The sequence below is a fragment of the Erythrolamprus reginae genome, chromosome 5, assembly GCF_031021105.1.
Source record: "Erythrolamprus reginae isolate rEryReg1 chromosome 5, rEryReg1.hap1, whole genome shotgun sequence".
Lineage (NCBI taxonomy): Eukaryota > Metazoa > Chordata > Lepidosauria > Squamata > Dipsadidae > Erythrolamprus > Erythrolamprus reginae.
The window spans coordinates 94,253,048-94,278,462 of record NC_091954.1 but is presented as its reverse complement, the minus strand read 5'-3'; the positions used below and the strand labels follow the sequence as shown (position 1 = coordinate 94,278,462).

Genomic DNA, 25,415 nt, shown 5'->3' with positions numbered 1-25,415 from the left:
AGGCAGGGTACCTTACACCACTCCAATCTTTTCTTAAGAACATCCATGTTGGAACATTTACAACTTCTGGAGACAAGTTGTTCCATTGATTAATTGTTGTTAGGAAATTGCTTCTCTCCTTGATTAGTTTCCACCCATTGCTTCTTGTCCTGCCCTCAGGTGCTTTGGAGAATAGTTTGACTGTCTATTCTTTGTGGCAGTCCCTGAGATATTAGAACACTGTTATCCTGTCTTCCCTAGTCCTTCATTTCATTAAACTAGACATACTTAGTTCCAGCAACTGTCCTTTATATGTTTCAGCCTCCAGTCCCCTAATCATATTTGATGCTCTTCTCTGCAATCTTTCTAGAGTCTCAAAATATTTTTTACATCATGGCAACCACAACTGGATGCAGTATTCCAAGTGTGGCCTTATAAAAGTTTATAAAGTAGTATTAACACTTCAACCGATCTTGATTCTATCCGTCTGTTAATGCAGCGTAGAACTACTGTATTTCCTGGAGTATAAAACGCACCGGAGTATAAGACGCACCATAATTTGGGGGGAGGAAAATAGGGAAAAGAATCTGCTTACCAGATATTCATCTGGCTAGCATCCTTAGTCTGGTCAGTTTCAGCACATTATTTTATCCCCTGGTTAGGGCTTTTAAAATAATTTATTCACAGAGAATAACAATGAAAGCTGGTGCAAGAAGGTAAGAGCTGGATACATTGTTAGCACCTGGTTAGGGCTGCAAAGAAACATTAGGAGCAAATAGAACAATAAAAAAATCTACAAAGACAGGGTTTGTAAAACATTATTCACAGAGAGTAATAGTGAAAGAGCTTGTAAGTAGGTGAGAGCTGGGAACATCATTAACACCTGCTTAGGGCTGGAAAGAAACATTTGGAGAAAGTTAGAACAATGAAAAAAACTGCAAAGATAAGGGCTTCTTAGCAGAGAGTAACAATGAAAGAGCTTGCAACGAGTAAGAGCTCGGAACATCATTAACACCTGGTTAGGGCTGGAAAGAATCTTACTTGGAGCAAGTTAGAGTAATGAAAAAAAACTCTGCAAAGACTTAGAACTTGGAAAACATTCTTCACAGACAGTAACAATGAAAGAACCTGCAAGATAAGAGCTGGGAAGATCATTAGCACCTAGTTAGGGCCGGGGAAAAAAGCTTTGGAAAAAGCTGCATTCAGAGTATAATACACATTTTCAGCCTCTTTTAGGGAGGGAAAAGGTGTGGCTTATACGCCAAAAATATGGTATATTTAATTTTTTGGCAGCTGCTGCATATTGCTGGCTCATATTTAAGTGATTGTGCATTAGGACTTCAAGATTCAAGATCCCTCTCACAGTTACTACTATTGAGCAAGTTATCACATATACTGTACCTATGCATTTTGTTTTTCTTGCCTAAATGTGGAACCTTACTTCTTTCACCATTGAATTTCATTTTATTAGATATGCATCCAATGTTCAAGTCTGTCAAGATCCATTTATATCTTAAGCCTATCTTCTGGAGTGTTGGCTATTCCTGCTAGCTTGGTGTCGTCTGAAAATTTATCTATCTTCTCATCCAAATCATTGATGGTCCTAAACAGAGCCTTGGGGAACTCCACTGCATACTTCCCTCCATGTCGATGCAGTTCAGTGAGGGCTACTCGTTCAGTGCAGTTGGCCAGCCAGTTACAAATCCATCTGGTAGTGATGCTGTCTAATCCACATTTTTCTATTTTATCAAGTAGTAGGTAATAGTCTACTTTATCAAATGCTTTACTGATGTCCAATTAAATTGTATCAATGGCATTCCTCTGGTCCGCTAATTTTGTCACTTTGCCAAAGAATGCAATAAGTTTAGTCTGACATGATTTGTTTTTGACAAACCCATTGGCTTTTTGTTATTACTCTGCTTGCTTCTAAGTGTTCACTATTGTTGCTTGATTATCTTTTCCAGAATCTTCCCTGGTATTCAGGTCAGGCTGATAGGTCTGTAGTTTCCTGGATCTATTTTTTTCCCTTTTTTAAAAAATGGGAACCGCATCAGCTGATATTCTGCCTTAATTATATGCATTGCTCTCCACTTTTTATACCTGGCATTTTTGCCTTTCAATTTGTCAGAGAGATCTTTATGCAGCCATGTTGGTTTCTTTTGAGAGCAATTATTTTTCTTCTTCATTGGTATTGTGCTTTTATAATCTCACTTTCCAAAGGCCCTTCTATAATCAGTTAAGCACATGGTGACTTTTATTTGGCATTCTTTGTCTTTTCAGCATGCAGTGGCAATAATGGCTTATATTCTAGCTTGAATACCTGGTATTATTTTTCCATGTAAAGCTCTAAATCTGCATTGGATAATCCTGAAAAAAATTGCTAGCTGTGAAATTAAGGATATTGTACATAGTGTGCACACTCTATTAAATCTCCCTTTTTGGTATTGAAATGTAGATTAACCTCTTCCAATCTGTTGATCACTATATCATTCTGCACTTTTTCTGGTATAGCTTAATTACAATCTTTACTGTTTCTTTTTCTGATTCATGTCATATACAATATGTGTTGATAATCCATCAGATCCTGTAGTCTTCCAATTAGGTAATTACTAGAGTGCTGATCTAATTTCATCTTTAGTACCAAAGGCTGCTGTAAATAGGGAATGTCTTTGCTATTTTGGATCTTAACATTTCTATAGTACAGTATTGCAGCTTCATTATGGTTTCCTTAGCTATAAATACAACTACATTTTCTCTTCCATAATTTCAACATTGAGAATCCAATCTCCAAACACAAGCAAGTTCTTCTGATTTCAAATTAAACTTCATTATAAATACTTCTTCTCCTACTGCATCAGTGGTTGGAGTATAAACTTAAACGACTGTCATATTAATTAGATGCCCATGAAGTCTAATTGCTAAATTGCAGAAACAGGGTATGTGTATAGTCTAATGAAGAGAAGGACTAAGGTGACATGATAGCAGTCTTCCAATACTTGAGAGGCTGTCACAGAGAAGGGGACAACCTATTCTGCAAAGCACCTAAGGGCAGGACAAGAAGTAACAGATGGAAAACTTTTAAGAAGATATCCAACCTAGAGCTAAGGAGAAATTTCCTGACAATCAAAGAACAATTAGCCAGTGGAATGGATTGACTTCAAAAGTTGTGGGTGTTCCATTACTGGATATTTTTCAGAAGAGATTGGACAACCATTTATCCAGAATGGTAGAGAATCTCTTGCTTAAGCAGAGGGTTGGACTAGAAGATCTCCAAGCTCCCTTCCAACTCTCTTATTCTGTATTCTATTCTGTTTAATGATAGTATTTGATTATAGGTTTCAGGGTTGCCAAATCTGTTCTTGCTATAATCTTCCTAACTAGAAAATCAACATGGTCTTACTCTAAAACCATCATTTTTTTTGTTTTTCATATCCTTAGTAATAAACTGTTTGATAATCTGGTAGAAAATGTCCAGTTCTCCAGTCACTGATGCTGAAGATATCAATATAATTGTTTTGTTTCACTTATATGTATTGAGCTTTCCTCCTTTTTATATTCCATGTATCTACTGTAATTCTGTCTTGGGAGCTCTGGATTTTCTTTTCCTGTGTGACAACATCGCAACTCTACATTCAAAAGACCAGGGGTGAAATCCAACAGGCTCTGACAGCTTCTGGAGAACCGGTAGCAGAAACTTTGCATAGTTCTGAGAACTGATAGTGGAAATTTTGTGTTTTTGTGCGGTGGGAATGCAGATTTTGCAATATCCTTATCCCAGGAGTGGGGAGTGTTCTGCCTGACTGGCTCAGGCAATGTGTAATAGTCCAAGGAAAAGAAATCAAATACACACGTGCTCTGCTAATCAGCAAACTTGTATTAAATTCAGTGTTCCCTCTAATTTTTTTGGGGGGTGGGCGGAAAAGTATAGTGTCTGAGCGGCAGTCCCTTCGGGACTGGGCGGCACAGAAATAATAAATAAAGAAACAAACAAACAAATAAAAAACCCACCCTGTTTTGCCTCAGAGAATTTCAAAATAAAATACTGTACTGTGTGTCTATAACAGTGAGCTCATAATAGGGCAACCCTATCAATATCAAAATGCCACTTAAATAGTTGAGCTAGTTTCAAACTAGACTTTGATTTTCTTTCTCTCTTCCTTACTCCCATTCTTTTTCTTTCTCTTTTCCTTCCTCTCTTTTTTGTATCTGTTTCTCTCTCTTCCTCTCTTCCTCTCTCTCTGCTTCCCTCTCACTCTTTCCCTCTCGGCTTCTGGGCAGGTTTGGAAAACTCTGAGTTGATGATGATTTTTAAGTGAGCGATTGCTCACTGCTCAGCTTAGAGGGAACTATGATTAAATTAACAAAAAAGGATTACTCAAAACAGTTCTTAGTGTCCAAAAACAATGATAGTGCAATGATAGTACTTCAGCCGCATACAAAAATACAGGAAAAAACAAACAAAGACAACCTGGAATGAGCAAAGATGTTTCAGGAGTCCTTTTGAATCTTTGAAGCAAACAGCAAGTCCCAGAGTTTTCACCTCCCACTTGTCTGAAAAAGCTGGGTTGAAAACTCCAACGGTACGGAACAGAAACTTCAGAGCAGGAACCACAAAATAACACAGATAAACAGCCACAGTTTGCCTTGGGCCTCTGTTCCCTTTTATCCTTTTAGCCCTCATTAAGGAAACCACACCCAACCCTCAGTATAAGAACCACACCCAGCCCAGGTGCTACAATGATGACTTGTAATACTCCTTCAGTCGATCCCTTCTCTGCATAGCTCTTCTGCTACGCAGATCAATATATTGATCTGCAGAAGAATCCAGAGACGAAAGACTGTCTGAGGGACTGTATGCCAAATCCCCTGGGCTGTCTGCTGAATCCTACGTACCAGTGGCCTCGTCTTCCTGGCTGTCTGCCACATCTTCCTAGCTGTCAGCCAGGCTTTCACATTCAGTGTGTGCCGCGTCTCTCCCATCTGTGGGAGCAACGGCTGGCCCAGGCCCAAACACAACAGGGAGGAAATGGGTATATTGCAGTATCCTTCCCCTGCCATGCCCACCAAGCCACGCCCACCAAACTGGTAGTAAAAAAAAAAAGGATTTTACCAATTCCAAGGACTTTAATGTAGCCATGTCACAAAAACAATTACTACTCTGAATAATCTTCAGCTCTCCTTCGTTAATATGTTGAGTGCCATCTGATCCGAAGGGTCCGTCATCTGCCACTGTATGTCAATCATTTTATATTTTCTATCCATATGGTTTTCTCAGTAAAAATACAGGAGTGGTTTACTATTGCCTTCTGCTGCACAGTTTGAGTTTGTGCTTTTGTTACTGTCAGCAAAGTGATCATCCATCTCTGGCACCTTTCTTATTACTACTGCCCAAGATAGGTTTCTGCTTACTTTAGCTGGGCAGCTGGAATGAGTAAACCTGCTGGGAATATATACATACCTGACATTCTTCACTCACCCCTCCAAGGAACAGTCCCTCCACCTCAGAGAGGCAGCACAGCAGGAATTTATGGAATAACCCTATCAACATATAATAAAATGTTGACACGAGTTCCTATTTAGCACAGGATTTGTGATCCTAGTTAACAAGGGAAACTTTTTCTCTTTTCCTTTTGCCTTAATGGGGCTTGGTGAGAAGAAGAAAAAACATAAAATGAAGGGAATTTTCCTAGATTCTCAACAATGACATGAATCCCCAGGTTTAAGGCTAGTAGTAGTTGCCTTATGCAGCAAAGATGATGTTAATTTTCTCTGAATGTAGGTAGTAGCTCAAAAACATGTTTTTAACTCCCTGCTGTGCCAGGATATCAATGATTTATCAGGCAGAAGAGGTTTGTGGGGAAAACCCACCACCAGTAGCAGCACAGTATTGTTTTGTAGTCTCTCAACAGGGTTAGATCAACTTTTCTCTATAAAGCTGCTTACCTTCAAACAAACAGTAAATCAACACTTGCTTGCCTGCCTGCCTGATTTTTTTTTTGTCTTTTTGTGCAAAGAACACACCAGAAGGAACATCCCTATCACTCTCGATAATGCATCAGTGAGCAAATGAATGATTACATGTCGGCCACATCATATTGGCTAGGGGGAAATTCAATTTTAGTAGCTCTCCCCAGCTCATGAATTCCTAATAGCCTTTAAAAATCCCGTATAAAATCACCCAAATGAAAACGGTGATGTGGCTGACTAACACAAAAGTCAACACTCTGAATAATGGCTCAAATCACCAGTTTCAAGGGAGTAAAAGGAAAAAGGTGATCCACAGGTCCCCTGATTATCTTGGAGATATGATCTTCTCTCTCTCTCTCTCTCTCTCTCTCTCTCTCTTTCCCCCTTCCTCCCTCCCTCCCTCCTCTCTCTCCCTCCCCCCCCTCTAAATTTGGCATTATGTGACCAGGGCTGGATGGAAACAAACTCTCTGGTGAGCTTCAAGGTTTTAAACAAATCACTAAGCCTTCTTTTTTCTGAGCTTTTCCACAGTGGTGTTCAACTGTAAATATGCATACTTACATTAATTATAAAGCACAGAGGCACAGGCAGTGCATTACAATAGGATGATAAGAAGCAGATCACAGATAGCTGGGATCAAATCTCACTGAGCTGTATTGGTTTATACTAAGAATAAAATCCATTTTTAAAAATTAATAATGATAACAAACATAGATTGCTTTTGCAATGCACTAATACACAAAAAAGTAGAGAGATTTATTTGCTTATACAGTATTACTGTCAGGACAAGCCCAATGGTGACATAAAATAATCCAGCCAGAGTTCAGTTCCTTATTTACTTATATGCAATAGACAGAATCTTGCCACATTAAACCCTTCGTCTTCTCAGCCTAACAGATATAGCCTTTCCTAACCCTCTTCCTCTGTTTCCTGTCCAGCTTGGACTGTGTTATCTTTTGTCTCACTCACTTCATTGGAATATGCTTCTTCTTCCTGGGTAACTATAGCTTCAGTACAGTCCATCACAATTAAAGAAGTCTTCTTTTTGGTAAATTCAAACCACTTCACTATGATCAGGATGCAAACAATTGCACAGGTTGCTTGAATTTGGCCAGGCAGGATCTTGAATTTGAATTCCATTACTGGACAGTTTTTATTAGTGTGAATCTTCTGCTTGTATTTTGCTCTACTACATTCAACAAGAAAAAATAGAGACTTAAAATGAGAAAGGGGAAGTAGAATTTCAAGGTAATACATTGCAATTTGGAAAGATGTTCAATAAAATTATTAGACAGTATGAAATCTGAAACTACAAGAACTTCTAAATTTTTCACAATGTTTGAGAAGGGGAAAAGGTGCAGAATATTCTTTGATGTTATGAAATTGTCTAAGTATTTGCATCTTTTGAGTAATGCTGGTCTAAAAAATGATTAGTCATAAATAATGTAAATTTTGCAAACGTTTTTGTAAAACTGCAAACAGACACTCCATCCCTATTTAGAAGAAACCTGAATCACCAAGCAATCAATATCATGCAATACATTTATCAACCAGGCATTCAGATATGCTTCAAATTCTGTATTAATATCTGACATAGATATTAATAGTATGAAAATATGGAATGAACAAGAAAAAATCTTGGATGTCTCAATAGTAATTTGTATGGCCACTGATCTCTACCTCATTAATATCAGATATTTGTGTTTCACAAAAATAATATGCAGGAATCCAACACAAAAAGTAAGATAATGATGTGCAAACTATACTTTGTAGTACTAAAGTCACTGGTATTACTGTAGTTGATACAGCTCTGAGATTAAACTTTCTCCTACAGCAGTATAACAAATTAAAAGGTTTTGTTTAAGCCTGGCAGGTCTCTTTTCTGGGGGAAAAATGAGTAGGGGATGGCGACTTGGACTCCAGGATAGCTTATTGCCCTAGGATTCCTGGGCACCCAGCTCTAATGTTTCTATGCTTCCAACCTATATACAATTTACCCAATGGAAACTTATTGTTTTATTTTATAGTCAGCCAAATTATCTGTTTCTATGGTGGAAGAAGAGAGACCTCTTGTGGTCTCTCTTCTTCCACTATATAGATAGATATACAGTGATCCCTCGATTTTCGCGATCTCGATCTTCGCGAAACGCTACACCACGATTTTTCAGAAAATATTAATTAAAAAATACTCCACGGTTTTTTTGCTATACTACGGTTTTTCCCACCCGATGACGTCATACGTCATCACCAAGAGTCACTTCTCTGTCTCTTTCTCTTTCTTTCCTGTCATTCTCTGCTTCAATCATTTTCTCATTTCTCTTTTTTTCTCCCCTTTTTTCTATCATTTCTCTCTCTCTTTCTTCCTCTCTCACACTCTCTTCCTCCCTCTCTCATCTCTTTCTTTCCTTCTCTCTCTTTCCTTCTCTCTCCCCCCCTCCACTTGCCCACAAGAAGAAAAAAAGCAACCTCTGCCGGGCAGCTCCCCTTGTGCCCCCGCTTTGTGCCTGCCTCTTTTGGGGATTTCTTTTCTTTTCTTTTTTCACCTTTGGTCTCCCATTAAGCCTGCTGCTTGGCCGCCGCCGAGGAGAAGCGCGGGGAGGGTGAGAGAGGGAGATCGTGGCATGCGAGGTCCCTGCAGAGCAGAGGGGGTGGCTGAGGCGGCAGAGGCGTAGCGGCGGCAGCGGCAGGCGAGCTTGGAGTCTTGCTTCGCCTCCTTCGCTGCAATACAAATGAAGGGGTCAGACACAGCCTCGGCGAGCCGAAGGTTTCCGCGGCTCTGACCCAGAGCAGGAAGGGCTGGTGGGGGCGGCGAATCCACCTCCCCAGCCACTGGCTCCACCATCTGCGCATGCACGGCCATTGAAAAAAGGGTGCGCATGCACAGATGGTGTTTTTACTTCCACACCACTATATCGCGAAAAATCGATTATCGCGAGAGGTCTTGGAACGTAACCCTCACGATACTCGAGGGATCACTGTAGATATAGATATAGATATAGATATGGATATGGATAGAGATAGGGATAGAGATAGAGATAGAGATAGAGACAGAGACAGAGACAGAGATAGAGATAGGCATAGGCAGGGGTGGGCAGCAGGCAGGACGGGATGGAACACAGTTCCACCAGCGGAAATGAATATGTGTGCACAGCTCCAGCTGATTGGTGTCTGTCACTTCCTGCATTACTGATCTGGGCTCGGCTCTCCTTTTTCCCCCTGCTGCTGCTGCATCTGCACTCCTTGCTTTTTCCCTCTTTCCTCCTTCCTGGCCTCTGACGAGCTTCCCTCTCTCCTGTCCAACTCCCCTCCAGCCTCATGCAGCTACCTCCTGCCTGAGGTGCAAGCAGAAAGTGTGGGTGGAAGCGGCGCTGGCAGCATTTATGCTTTTGGCAGCACCCTTTCGCCTAGCTACTCAGCCTAACCTAGGAAGAAGAGCATGGGAAACGTGAAGCAAATTGTCACCCCAGCGAGCGACACTGGTGAGGTTGTAAGTCAAGGATTTAACAGTTCATTTGAACAATGATGATCATTCAAGCCATTCCTACCTGGTGACATGGCTGGCAAGCCACTCCTACCAAGTCACATGACCATTAAGCCACACCCACAGTGTGACAGTAAAAACTTTGGCTGCCCATTATTGTGTATAGGTATAGATATAGATGATATAGATGATATAGATAAAGATATATTTGCGGATGGTGAAAAGGAAGGAAGAAGAAAGAAATTTGACAGAGAGAAAAAAAACAAAAACACACACACACACACACACACATATATATATATGTGAATGATGAGGCAGCAGCCATCTCGATCACCGGAACATAGAAACTTTAATAAAACCACTTAGCTTTCGTTAGCGTGCTGCTAACTTCGTCAGAGTATTAAAAATGCCCTCCCCTCTGCGGAGCCTGGTTCTCCAATGAAAATTCTTTAAATAGACATATTGATATGCCATCGGCATACCAGGCTTTAAGGCACCAGCAACGACTTAAAGGGGATAGGTCATTAGGATTGGATAAAGTCCCTAACAGAACTCCCCAGGCCGGGCATAGAAACCAGCTAAATGAGGATAGAGCAACCCCCAACGGGAAGCAAGGGAACATACTGGAGCAACATGGAGGTAGAGGGGGAGGGGCACAATGCAGTTCCAACACAGGGGACAAGGGGGGATTAGAACAGTGCAGACCTAAGACGAGGGCATGGGCAAAAAAATTGCAAGAACAGACATGTACCACTATGGAAAGTAACAACGACAATGGGGGGGGAAAAGTAATACCAAACACCTCCGAAGTATTGCCTCGTAACTCCACCTCCTCCCTTGGGGAGGGAAAGAGGCAACAGACACGAGTAAAAGCGGTAGATCCCCCTTTAGCCAGCATGAGCAAGCCCACAATTAGGCTTGCCGCAGAGGGGAGGGAAGGGTGTGGCCCTATGACACGGGCAATGAGCAGACTGAATAATGCTTTATAAAGGTGATTGTCTCCCATGGCATTTTTAATACTCTGACAAAGTTAGCAGCACGCTAACGAAAGCTAAGTGGTTTTATTAAAGTTTCTATGTTCCGGTGATCGAGATGGCTGCTGCCTCATCATTCATATATATATATATATGTAGATTGTTCTGAGTTCGGGTTTTGCCCTGTGTAATATTTTGCATGTTTATGCAAAACATGCAAAATATTACACAGGGCAAAACCCGAACTCAGAACAATCTACATACATACTGTATACCCGTGAAAATTTACGAAAACATATATATATATATATATATATATATATATATAAAATCATTCTTTCCTTTTCACTTTATACACACACACACACACACTCATATATATACACACATACACAAACTATTCTAATTAATTACATTTTTAAAAGCAAGAGTAACTTCATTTTTTAAAAATGTTACACTTTTTGTAATATACTGAGCCTAAAGAAATAACAAGATAAAGAGCACTAACTGAAATTAACATAAACTCTATTAGAAGAGTAAACAAGAGTAAATCCAAGCAGACTGTTGTATAACTATGGATGGAATCAACATATACAATAACATGTCTAGGGAGACTCGATGGATAAACTGTTGAGATTATTCTTCGTAACAGTAGGACCACTGCTAACATATTCTCTCCTTTGAGAAGGTAAATATTAGAACCTTATTAAATATATTACATGCTCACTATTTCAAATTCAATGCTTACATTTCATCCAGTTTTGTGAATAAATTGCCATTCCCATTTCAGATTAGATAGACTTCCCAGATATTTGTTGAATATGTTTTATAGCTTTTGTGTAGCATACTAATTGCATTCTCTCTCCCAATTTCAGCACACGTGAAGGTAAGATAGATTTAGAGCTTTGAATATAAGAAACCCAGGGGAGAGGAGGGGAGGGGAGGGGAGCATGGATTTGGGGAAAATAATTTCAGAAATAGTAAAATACACTAAATTCTATAAACATCCTTTGATTTGGAACTGGATGAATATCAGATAGTCATTTACTTGTAGCAGAGATAGAAATGAGATATGTTCATTAAAATAGCCAGGACCAGTGAGTGAGTGTGTGAGTGGGGGGAGGGGGAGTTTACAAGGGGGGGACATGATTGAAACATTTAAATATGTTAAAGGGTTAAATAAGGTTCAGGAGGGAAGTGTTTTTAATAGGAAAGTGAACACAAGAACAAGGGGACACAATCTGAAGTTAGTTGGGGGAAAGATCAAAAGCAAGGTCAGAAAATATTATTTTACTGAAAGAGTAGTAGATCCTTGGAACAAACTTCCAGCAGACGTGGTTGGTAAATCCACAGTAACTGAATTTAAACATGCCTGGGATAAACATATTTATTTTATTTATTTATTTATTATTTAGATTTGTATGCCGCCCTTTTCCGCAGACTCGGGGCGGCTCACAACAAAGTGAAACAATTTACAACAAATCTAAATTACAGTTTAAAAATATTTTAAAAACCCATTGTATCCATTGTAAGATAAAATACAGGAAATAGTATAAGGGCAGACTAGATGGACCATGAGGTCTTTTTCTGCCGTCAGTCTTCTATGTTTCTATGTTTCTACTATGCAGATATGTTATGTAGTCATCAGATTTGACTGCATAGCATACTCATGCCAAATATGAATATATTACTTTCACTCTCAAATTTTTAGATATTGGTTGAAAACAAATGCAATCTGCTGTAGCTAAATGTCTAGGGAGATTCTCACTCATCCAGATCACAGCTGGTTTACAATCAAAGAGGCCATCTATGTCAAAATTGAACAGCCCTCTCTCAACAGACACCATCTATTTCCAGTCTACAACACAGTCCTTTCAGCAGTTCCAGGAAGACTGCACACCCATTTGCATTACTCAGGTGACCCTGAGGACACAGATCAACCCTTCAACAACTCTCTAATATAATCGGCCTAATGACTGGCTGGGTGGGCATGGCAAACTCGATGTCACTCAAATCAAGGGGAGCCTCACCAGCCTTAACTCACCTCTGCCCTCCCCGCCACTCCTCACCTCTCTGCCTGGGCTTCTTAGGCCCCATACAGGAAGCAGATGTTGGAGCTGAGCATCCACTATGGACTACGAGCATATCCTTTCTGTTCTGTCTGGGTCACTCCAGAAGCCAATACCAACCCAAAAAGAGAAGCCAGACACACCGGTAAAAGGCAAAGGCAGTTTATATAATTCAAGGAAAAGACAGATAACAGAAAATGTCCTTACAAACAGGAAAAACGCTGGAACTTCAAATATATACACGAAAGCAATAGTCCATGAAGCAATACCAGATTCTTGCTGCCAAGACGAAGCTGGAGATAGCAAACATACGCCTCCCACGAGTCTTCCAGACTGCTAGGCCACAAGCCAAGATCAGAGACGCTGAGAATCAAAGCAGGTCACCGCAACTCCAATTGATAACACTCCACATGGCTTCAAGGGCTTGCCTGCCTTTTAAACCCTGCTGATGAGGACCACACCCAAACCCAGCTGTTTCTAATTCAATGGTGATAATATTTCTTTAACTGCTCCTTTCATTGCTCTGAACGTCTCTGTCTCATGTCAATGACAGCTTGTGCATCATCACCTGATGACTCCAAGCTACTGGCTGGGGAGAGGCCCCCCCCCCAGGGCTCTCATGCTGTTCTCCTTCATCCCATTCCTGACTCTTCTCTCCCCCGTCCGACTGTTCAGCCCCCTCCTCTGCACTGTCATCCTCCTCCGGGCATGGAGCCAGAAGAGACGCAGCCGGTCCCTGAGCAGCCTCAGGCTGAACCACAACACTTTCCAAGCAGAGAGAAGACCTGTGGGAGTGCAAAGCCAGCACCTGGAGGCTCATTGGGCTGAGATGGTCAGCCATTTCCAGGCCATGATGCAATCCCACTGGAACAAGGCTCTTTGGTTCTTTGCAACCAAGGGCGCTTCCCTCCAACCTTCACCCAATGCTCCACACCAGGAGGCTGAAAAAGACCCCAAGTCAGAATTTCTGTCCCCCTCTGACCTACATAAAAAGACCCCGAAGGGGGAGACTCATTGCAGCCACGCAAGCTTTCATTGCATGTACAGTATCTGTCCCAGGAGCTGTAGTTTGAGGGCCCTGATTTAGTGCAATATAAAAAAAAATGCAAATAATTTTTCTATGGACCACCGACATTGTCTAGCAGATTACCTGTGGTCCATGGACTGCCAGTTGGTGACCGCTGAATTATAGAATTTGCTTGAAAATCCAGTATTTTCCCCTACTTGCTCTTTCCTAACTCAATCACTGACTCAATTATCCCATCAGCTTAATTTTTACATTTGCATTTTACAATCTTACATTCATTTTGTGGTAGGTAGGGGCATATAGATATAATGATCCTTTAAAACCATACTTTCAACTGATGTAATATTAACACTGATTTATAGATGAACTTCGTGTAGTTTCTCATCTAAGAATGATTTGCTTCTGAAATACCTCCGTTTCACCGAAAAGTGAAATATCAGCAAGTTTGTCAAGCATAAAATCGTTAGGACAGTTTGGAGCGTAAATCCAAGATCAGATCTGGCCATGAATGTAAAGAAAGCAATTTTCTCCATTATGCATGTCTCCATTATGTATGTCTGTGACCTACAGCATGCATACATTGTAGACTTCACTGCTTCACTACTAGGCTGATCCAACAGCATCAGTGAAATGATAATTGTATTTACAAGGCCATTCTGTCTAGTTCTATCCATGCAAGCCATTCTTTGACATTGCAGTTGCTTAGGGATACTATAATTACATTTGTGGGGTGGGGTGGGGGGAATGCAATCTATTTTAAGAAAACAATAGTTATGTCGGGCTGATTGCTATCTTATAATCTGGGCAGATAGTTTTGAACATGAAAAGTACAGTAAAACTCTACTGTTACAATTTCTAACTAAGGTTTCATATTTGCTCTTTAATTTCCATGACAGATGTTTTACTTCTTTGATATATGGTAAAAGCAAAATATGGATAGTGCAGTTGATCACCAAAGAAAACAAGTTGCATGTGCTGCAAATCAACTTTCTGAAACATTTGATCTAGTTTGTCGAATAGCCACAATATAAATGCTCCCCCAGCATATGAAACATTGGAAGACTCAACAGCAGAAATATTGCAGTTACGTATACAAGACTTCTGCCTTTGCACAACTGCGGTCACTACGTAAAGCGTGAATGTAAAAGCCAGTTGTGTAAAATCTGCAGGTATCGCAAATAGCCGAAGCATAATATAAAAGCTACTATGAGAAGTGACCCTGAAGTGGACATTTAAAAATGTTTAAGCAAAAAAATTCTGGATCCGAATTCAGAAATGGATGGAAGAAATTCTGAGCTATATACTTGAGATAAAACCGGAAATGTATTTATTAGGCATAATCAGAGGTAATCATAGCAAAGAAAATTATTACCTAATAAATCACTTACTTACTGCTGCAAGATTAGCAGTTTGGAAACAAGAAAAGGCTCCAAACAAAGAAATGGTGATTAAAGAAATATTAGACTGCGCCAAATTTAGCAAATTAACATATGAGATACAAAACCAACAATATAAGGACTATTACAAAGTGTGGGGAAAAATATACAACTGGGTGGAAGTTAAGAAAAAGGTACAGCAAATAGAATTGTAAAAAATAAATCTTGTAAATATATAAATCGTAAATGTTCAATGTTGTATTGTATGATGTCTAAATGTTTGTATGTCAAACAAAATAAAAATAAAAATAAATTTAAAAAAAAACCAAAACGTTTAACCCTGGAAGAGGAAAAATGTACTCACGGGTGTACTGTCATCTGAAAAGATGTTCATACTGATAGAGCTGCTCATTTTGCCAGACGACAAGGAAGGAGGGGAAGGACTTCGTTTCTCCAAATGGTTCTGACTCTGTATATCTTGACGTTGGAGGTATTCACGCCATGCTCTTTGAATGCTATACAAAATTTGAAAGATGGATGAATATGAGCATACATTTTATATCCGTGCATCTCCCTGGAGACTCATTGTGGAAGGCAACCTTTGTAAAATTAAAACAAGATTTTGCACACAATGGGAAAGGCTTTTCTTAAACATTTCTCTTTTGAATGCTCTATTTAAAACGCTTTTTCCCTAACAAGCTTCATCCAATGATGACTCCTCATTGGTGTTTCCCCCAATGAGAGAGAAATATATCAGAGCAAGTCCCTGGGGCAAAGGTTCATGAGTCTAGCTTGTAAAACTCTCAGGAGAACCTGTGGTGGGAGCCAAGTATTCTCCCCACAATTTTAAATAAATGAATATATTTTAAAATCAAAGTCCAGGGTTTAAAATTATATACTTAAGAGTATATCACAGTGGGAGAATTAATCATATAAATTAAATATGCAGTCCTACATAGAAAGTCTCGAAGGTCTCTTACTAAATTGACTTACAGCTAGCTTCAGATATTTAATGAACATATCCATTCCCTTTTTTTTGATAAAGCATTCAAGAAAAATCTTAACCTGAACAGGCAGGAAAAAAGGTGATATTCTGGATTAAAGTAAAATCCTACTACTTCAGCATTCAGTTCCCACAGTGGTTAGCAGATGCTTGCAAAAAGAAACAGAATGTGAGTGTAGCATTTCCCCCTGACATTCTCCAACAGCTGCTATTCAGAGGCATTAATCCAATGATAGAACAAAAAAGATGTGTGGTTTGAATGAAAAAAAATCCTTCCATCTCTATAACTTTACTTTATAGAGGTTTTTTTTAAAAAATGAAAGAAACCAGAAAAATAACCCTTGGAAATAATAATAATAATAATAATAATAATAATAATAATAATAATAATAATAATAATAATGATTGATGATGATGATGATAATAATAATAATAATAATAATTATTATTATTTATTAGATTTGTATGCCGCTCCTCTCCAATAATGATTGATGATGATGATAATGATGATGATGATGATGATGATAATAATAATAATAATAATAATAATAATTATTATTATTAATTAGATTTGTATGCCGCTCCTCTCCGAGGACTCGGAGCAGCTCACAACAAACAAAAACATCATATACAAATCCAATATTAAAACAGTTTTAAAAACCCTTATTAAAAAACAATCATACAACCCAAGCAAACCATACATAAAACAAAACAGCTAAGGGTATATTAATATCCCCATGCCTGGGGACATAGGTGGGTTTTCAAGAGTTTACAAAAGGCAAGGAAGGTGGGGGCAATCCTAATCTCCAGGGGGAGTTGATTCCAGAGGGCCAGGGCCGCCACAGAGAAGGCTCTTCCCCTGGGTCCCGCCAGACGGCATTGTTTTGTCGATGGGATCTGGAGAAGGCCAACTCTGTGGGACCTAATTGGTCACTGGGATTCAGGCGGCAGCAGGCGGTCCTGGAGGTATTTTGGTCCGATGCCATGTAGGGCTTTATAGGTCATAACCAACACTTTGAGTTGTGACCGGAAACTGATCGGCAGCCAGTGCAGGCTACGGAGTGTTGACAAAACATGGGCATATCTGGGAAAGCCCATGATTGCTCTCGCAGCCACATTCTGCATGATCTGAAGTTTCCGAACACTTTTCAAAGGTAGCCCCATGTAGAGAGCGTTGCAGTAATCGAACCTCGAAGTGATGAGCTCTTTGTTGCCTGTATTTACCTTTCCACATAAGCATTACTACTTGCTATACACTTCTGTCCAAGATGGACAAGTTTCCTAAAGTTGTTGTGAAAGAAATCTATGCTTTGTATCTTTTGTCAGGTTTTGACAGCCGTTATCACCTCTTCATAGTCAAATGCATTGATAAAATGGTGAGATCACAATTCATGTTTTCTTTCTGGCCAACATTGTCCTTCGGTTTTGATTTTGGACAGAATTCCTTTATATACAGTATAGATATACAAAATATAAACAAAAATAAATTTGTTTTCTATTTTCCCTTGTATTCTTGTTTCTCTTTCTGTTGTTCTAGTTTACAATTTGAAAGAAGCTTCCACTTTTAAAAAAAATAAAGTACCGGTATTATATTTTGAACTGTTACGATGCTGAGTGTGATATCTACAAACACCAGATGGCAGTATAATATCAAAGAAGCTTTGTGTTTTGAACAGTTTTGTAAGAAGTATAGTAGTTAATTTAAAACACTAGTTGTCAAATAAAACTTCCAGAGAATAGCTTCATGATATTCTAGTGCAGTTCTTTAAATTCTTATGCCATTTCATTTTTCTTTCTCTACTACTTCTTCATGGCAAATAAAGGATAAAAACAATGGGCAGAGCAATCCTAAAAGAATTGCAAAAAGCATCTTTTACTAGACAGGCTGAATTTCCAGAGCCAACAGTTCACATCAGTGATGAAAGAGGAAAATAAATATTCCATATATCTCAGAAACAGTGTTTGCATTGCTCTGGTTTCATGCGTGAACAAACTTTCTCTCTCTCTCAATTGTTTTGTTAAAAGTCCCAAAGACAAACAAAAGAATAACTGTCCAAATGATGTAGGGTGCAAGATATTGGTTAAAAAGTATACAGTGATAATACACGGTTATATATTTTGGCTGGCCAAGCAATGTGTTCAAAGACTCACTGCCTTGAAGCTATGTAAGTGTAGATGAGGAACAACCAACTCAGGTTGTGTTTATTTATCACACTTAGACAACTGGACACAAGAGGAGGTTTTTCCTGAATGCCAACACTCTGCTAAACAAATGTAATCCCCTCAACTATTTACTAAGTCTGCACTACCATTACTACTAGTTTTTTTCTCAACATTTCTATCACCCATTTTCTCCCACTTATGACTATATGACTGTAACCTGTTGCTTGTATCCTTAAGATTTCTAATAATATTGATTGTTTCCTCTTTGCTGATTTGTTTCCTATGACAATCATTAAGTGTTGTAGCTCATGATTCTTGACAAATGTATCTTTTTATGTCCACTCCACTCTATTTCTATTCTATTCTATTATAGAAGGGCTCCTTTGATGTTGGTTTTCATTCTCATTCTGTTCCAAAATCTTATGTTAAATGTAATTTGTGAACTAGGTCCACAATGTTAAAAAAAATGAAGATTCCTTTGGGCTCACAGCTTTTCTTTTGCGTGACAGCTAGATTACAAAAATATTTTGATAATATATAATCAATGTCCCTGTGATTAAAATGCAAGACAAAGGTCTGTCATATTCCCATGTCCTAGGCAGGCCCATCCTGACTCTTTCAGTATTTTTTCTTTGTTCAGAAGTCAATGAGCCACACTAAAATCTCTTCCTAAATTGCACATTGCATTATCACCCAGAACTGTTAGTTTATGGAATTTGAATGGGTTCCATCTGCTCTCCTTGCCATTTTTTGTTTACCTTATATTTAAATAACAACGAAAGGCTGAAGTCAATTGGCCATGCTAACAAGGTCCCCTGAAGTCAACTAATATTATTGTAATTGCCAAATTATTTTAGGTCACTTACACTTTCACTTTTGATTCCAAGGGCTGTATATTGATATGGTATTTCTCAATATTATTCTCCATGTCCATGTCCATAGCAAGCTGATGGCTGTAAAAAAAGAGAGACGTTCTTCATTACAATCTATTTCATTTTTATAATTACCACAAACATTTATCCACCTTGAAACAAAACATTTTGAATCTGCTTGCTTTAAAATAGCTCTCTTTGGCACAAAATATGAGCAGAAGCAATTAGGCTGCTCTAAATACAGATAAGAGGAAATTAATTTGCCAGTATTCCAATGATACGGACCTTCTGTTTTTGACTTATGTAACACTGCTGCTTATTGAGGATGGCTTGGGCTATGTATAACTTATCATTGCTAAACTGCTGATTACTGTATATGAAATAACTTGTTTGCCTCAAGGACTGCCATTAAAATGACACCCTTAGCAAACAGTGCTGTAGGGATTCTGGGGACTAGATATAGGCCTCTAGCAATAGGGCACCCCTTTTTAAAAAAAATTATGAAACTCTTCTGTTCTGTCGGGCTCTCTGGTAGAATCCTCCCAAAAATTCACAGGTACAAATTTCAGACACACACACGTTTGAAAATTCAAAACAATGTTCTTTATAATGAAAATTCACTTAAACTAAGCCCTCTTTTGGTATAGCAAAGAGCACTCGTCTCCAAACAAACTGGTAATTTATACAAGTCCCTTATCAGTTCTGTGATACTTAGCTTGCAGCTGTGAGGCAATTCAAAGTCCTTCTTTCACAAAGTGAAACACACTTTGCTCTGGTTTAATTTCAAAGCGGGGAAAAATCAGCACACAAAAAGTCAAAGTCAGTAAAGCAGTCACAAAACACAATGACCAGATAATCCTCCACAATGGCCAAATCCACAGGCTGCTATTTATAGCAGCCTCACTAATTACCACAGCCCCACCCAACCACAGGTGGCCTCATTTTCTTTGATAATAATCTCTCAGTTGGTGTTGCCTATGCATCGTTCTCCGCATGCGTGGCTGTATCATTAATTCTTGTTCTGAATCCAAGGAGGAGCTAGATAATTGATCTCCTTCTGAGCTGTCTGCCACACTCTCCTCCTCCCTGTCACTCATGTCTTCTTGGTCAGAGGAGCCTTCATCATCAGATTCCACCGGGGGCAAAACAGGCCTTCAGCATGTGGATGTCTCCCCCACATCCACAGTCCTTGGGGCAGGAGCTGGGGCAGAGCTAACCACAATATCTTCCACATCACCACTAAATCCTTCCTCTGATTCCCTGTGCCTTAAATTACTTGTCTCTATCATAAACATTTCACACTTTCTCACAGTTTTCAGGTTTATATTAATCTATTACAATGTTCACTTTATGAGCTTTAAGGTTTACCATCATCTAAAGATCTCTAATTTTTCCAAAAAAGGAATTATTATTTCCTTATGCCATATGCCATCCACAGCATATGCAGGATACCTTTCACCTTAAAATTCAACAAATCCTTCAATAAGACCTTTTTCTTACACAAATGCTTCTCCTCTTTCCCCCATCCCTTATGCATTGGGACAGGAATCAATCTACACTATAGAATTCTCTCATAGACAAATATATTTGTTCATTTATTCATTCTTCACTCATTCATTCATTGATGGAGGGATTTACATCTTGCTTTGCATGGGAGTAAAACAAACATATGATAACCAAAAGGAAAGCTTTCATCATATAGAAACATAGAAGATTGATGGCAGAAAAAGACCTCATGGTCCATCTAGTCTGCCCTTTCCTCTATTTTATCTCGGGATAGATATATGTTTATACCAGGCATGTTTAAATTCAGTTACTGTGGATTTACCAACCATGTCCGTTGGAAGTTTGTTCCAAGCATCTCCTACTTTTTCAGTAAAATGATATTTTCTCATGTTGCTTCTGATCTTTCCCCACAACTAACCTCAGATTGTGCTCCCTTAAATCTTAAATATTATAAAACGTAAATATTATTAATACTTAAACATTATAAAACTTAAATATTTATTATAAATATTAAAACTTAAATCTATCTTATTCTACAATTAGATGTTAATGCTTATTCAGGCTGCAATTGATTAAGCTCTTCCTTAACCTAAGCAAAGATTTAATATGGAAATGAAAAAAATGTATTTACTTTACAAGTAAATATTTTCCATCACTAACTTGCTCCAAGGTGTGCTGAAGCCTTTTGAGTTCTTCCTGCAGAGAAACAAACATAGCAGATAATAAAATATTAGCTTAATTTAATAAGTACTACTCTTTAATTGATTACTTTATCTTAAACTCATAATCATTACTTTCAGGTAGATGGAGGACTCAAACTATTTGTATTAGTATTTTGTGTAATATTTGAATATAAAACCAATAGAGAGGGTTAAAGAAAACTATTCCTTCAAACATTGTATACAACTCTGAAACTTCTTTCCCAAAAGTAATTATGAAAACAAATCCTTGGTACTTTAGTATGCTTTAGTTTAGTTTAGTTTAATCAGATTTGTATGCCGCCCCTCTCCGCAGACTCGGGACGGCTCACAGCAATAACAGTACAATGTAAAACAAATCTAATATTTAAATTAATTTAAAAAACACCACAAATTAAAACCAATCATACATACTAGCATACCATGCATAAATTTTATAAGCCTAGGGGGGAGGGAACATGTCAATTCCCCCATGCCTGATGAGAGAGGTGGGTTTTAAGGAGCTTACGAAAGGCTAGGAGGGTGGGGGCAACTCTGATATCTGGGGGGAGTTGGTTCCAAAGGGTCGGGGCCGCCACAGAGAAGACTCTTCCCCTGGGTCCCGCCAAACGACATTGTTTAGTTGACGGGACCCGGAGAAGGCCAACTCTGTGGGACCTAACTGGTCGCTGGGATTCGTGCCGCAGAAGGCGGTCCCGGAGATATTCTGGTCCAGTGCCATGAAGGGCTTTATAGGTCATAACCAACACTTTGAATTGTGACCGGAAACTGATCGGCAACCAATGCAGACTGCAGAGTGTTGGTGTGACATGGGCATGTTTAGGAAAGCCCATGATAGCTCTCGCAGCTGCATTCTGCATGATCTGAGGTTTCCGAACACTTTTCAAAGGTAGCCCCATGTAGAGAGCATTACAGTAGTCGAGCCTTGAGGTGATGAGGGCATGAGTGACTGTGAGCAGTGACTCCCGGTCCAAATAGGGCCGCAACTGGTGCACCAGGCGAACCTCAGTATTTTTAAAAATGGCAATAACATTACCATCTATTACACATATATTAATAATGGCATTTTTGTTCCACAATTGCTCCAGAGAGTTGATTAGTATCATAGTAACAACTTTTGTGTAGTTCAGTCAGAATGGGTAGAGTTTTTGCAATCTTTTCTCTTTTTTTGAACCCATGCCCACTCTCATTGAATTGAAATATTATATTTCAAACATTTTGCACTCTCAAACCATTTAACAGCTACTTGGAACAAAAAATCCTGTCATTGCATTCATCTATCATTCGAACCTTCTTCAAAAGTCTATTTTTCCTTTTTTTCCCTCACATGTGTAAACTGAGATAATTTCCCACATTTTTCTGAAAAATTACTTCCAATTGGATGCTTGAATCTAAAAGCAACCCTTTCTATTTTCCAAAGCACTCTAGGGGTCAATTTTGTTTTCAGTATGTCCCAAAGCAACATAAGGTAATTTAGAATGTGGAAACAATTTACAATTGCCTTTTTATGTGGCTAAGGGTAACAAAACTTGCAAGACTCCCATAAATCATTTTGTGTATGTGTTTGACATTATTTTATATTAACCCAAGGCTAAATACTTAAAAGTTTTTTTCTTTTTTTTAAAAAAAGTAGTCTGTAACATTTTAGGTGCCATTCAATCATTCATTTAAATATTATTGGCTTGTTATTTATGGAAAAATGGTAATAGGGCAACTAAAAAAAGTGCTACTAAAGTTTGTATAATTTGGAAGAGCAGAAGGCATAAAATCTATACTAATTTCAGTTTTGCATCATTAAACATGAAATATCGATTATTGGTCTCTGCAACAAAATTTATGAAGCTAGCTATGTTGCTGTGTCCACATAAAGTGATTCTGATGTTTTGCCCTTATACCTTAAAGCACACAAATGATCCTTGCTGATGACAAACTATAGCCAAAATGTTGTTACTCCAATTCACAGCTTTGGGAGATGCATCTAACACATTATGCTGGAAGTTACCAGCTGCAAACTTTAACTTCAGGAAATTAAGCTGGAAGGGATCCAAACTGTTGAAATTCATGATGAATTATGATACCTACCTAAATGTGTTATCATGTAAATTTACTGTAAGATTCAATGCAGTGCTCTTTCTTTCCATCCTGACTGTTGGGAATGGATATTAATAGTCAGAAGAAATTGAAGTTTGAAAATGCAAAGCTTGCTTTTTGGAGTGCAAGAATTGTATTCTCTCTTGTGGATGTGTATACAATATTTATGGAAATATTAGTAGGTCTACAGTACTCAGGTAAGGAGTAATATTAGGATGTGGTACATGAATGGCACAAAAAGCTATTATCATTTTATCAAAGCTACTTAGACATGGTTTTAACTGTTCTTTCACACAATTCAACTCATCTATTCATTCTTTGAAAAGCATTAGAGTTACATTCCCGTGACTTTATCTTCATGCTGATATTTATATAGTCATTCTTCGTTAATTAAAGCCTGTTCCCCCCCTTGAAAACCAGGAAGTAGGCCACAGAACGTAAAAGACGACATGTAACACTGAATTCAGAATATAGAAATCTATAGAGAGTAATCAGTAAAGAAAATATTAAAGAAATGTAAAATATATTTGGAAAATGTAAACTATCTTCACCTGTTGAATGAAAGGAAATATAATTGGCATTAGGGAAGTTAGATTCAAATTGGTCCTTTCTTGATGTATATAGTCTTTAGACTCCAAGAGCTGGGGTGGCGCAGCAGGTAGAGTGCTGTACTGCAGGCCACTGAAGCTGATGGAAGATCTGTAGGTCAGTGGTTCAAATCTCATCACCGGCTCAAGGTTTACTCAGCCTCCCATCTTTCCGAGGTGGGTAAAATGAGGATCTGGATTGTGGGGGCAATATGCTGGCTTGGTTTTTAAAAAGCGCTATTGCTAACAGGTTGTAAGTCTAAGGAGAAGGGCAGCATAAAAATCGAAATAAACAAACAAAATAAATAAATAAATAAATAAATTTCCATAGTTAGTTAGGCCATTAACGAGAATTTTGTGGCAAAGTTAGTATTAATTCATAATGGGGCACGGGGCATTTCTATATAAGGAATTTGTCACACATGTTGTCTCAAAAGAAAGTCACAAAGAAGAAAGAGACAGTGCAAAGAAAGTAACTCCTTATTATAGCAGTGGAGAATAAAATACGGTGGAACCTCGACTAGCGAACACCTTCGATAGCGAACATTTCGGATAACAACCAAAAATTTTATTAAAAATTTGCACCGGATACCAAACAAAAATTTGGATACCAAACAGCCATGTCCATTCTCCCTCACTTCCACCCTCTTTACCTTTTGCCTCCTCCGGCTACTTCCCAGCAACTGGCTGGAGCCGCCGGGTGTTCTGGGGTATGGCTGCTCAAGGGCCTCTCAGCCGGGCCGGGTCTATGAAGCACGAAAGGGAAATGTTGCCGGCTGCCTTCTCTTCACTTGCTTCCTTTTTATTGTGTTTGACAGTGGTAGCAAGAGCTTCTTGGCCGCTGCCTGACTCCCTCCCTCCTTCCCTTTCATCCTCACAACAGACCTGCCAGCCAGGCAGGAAGAGATTGGCGATGCTTTGTGCCTGGCTGGGAAGGGAAAACTTGGTGTGAAATCTTTTGTTGGAGGCTTTTGACCCATATGGGAAGGGGTGTCCCACTCAAGCCTCCTCTCCCACGTGGGGGGTTCTTTGTTGGGACTGGAGCAGGCCTTGGTGTCCAGAAGCCCCCCCCCCCGCAAGATAGAGCTTGTGCCGCAAGGCGGGAAGAGCCCCAATACAGCAGATGCCAAGTGGTCGGCGGCTCCTCACGCCTCGTTCTTCCTGCTCAAGTTCCCCAGGCAGGGGGGGGAGTGAGGGACAATGTGTGTGTGTGGGGGGGAGAGAGGGATCAATTTTCCCCATAAGAAATAAAGGAAATATAGTGAGTCAACAGGGGCTGGGAACCAATTAGGTCTATTTCCTTTAATTCTTATGGGGAAAATTGTTTCGGATACTGAACATTTCGGGTAATGACCAACATTCCAGAATGGATTGTGGTCGTTAGCCAAGGTTCCACTGTACTCTTCTAAGCAAGAACCAACAAACAAGAAGCAAAAGTGCAATTATTTCATTTATTAGAGTATTTTCACTGGCAATGTGCTGTCCCCAGAGACAGAGATAGTTGGACTGTATTTAGGCATGTCTCTTTAAGATATTGCATTAGGGGAAATGTGGTGAAATTGCACTCTGGGTAATGTAGTTCTACATGTGACCAAATTTGTGTATTCCTATTGGCTCTGACT

General features: G+C 39.1%; 1 protein-coding gene across 2 annotated transcripts in view; it reads right to left on the bottom strand.

Moving 5' to 3' along the window:
* SCHIP1 (schwannomin interacting protein 1) overlaps nucleotides 1–25,415 on the bottom strand; it is a 560,589-nt gene that overhangs the window by 411,785 nt on the left and 123,389 nt on the right. For both annotated transcript variants that reach the window (XM_070753548.1, XM_070753546.1), the window contains exons 3-5: nucleotides 21,049–21,113; nucleotides 18,906–18,992; nucleotides 15,238–15,388 (exon numbers count right to left, since the gene is read on the bottom strand). In XM_070753548.1, coding sequence (XP_070609649.1) covers nucleotides 15,238–15,388; nucleotides 18,906–18,992; nucleotides 21,049–21,113 — 303 coding nt within the window. The remainder of the gene's footprint in view (nucleotides 1–15,237; nucleotides 15,389–18,905; nucleotides 18,993–21,048; nucleotides 21,114–25,415) is intronic.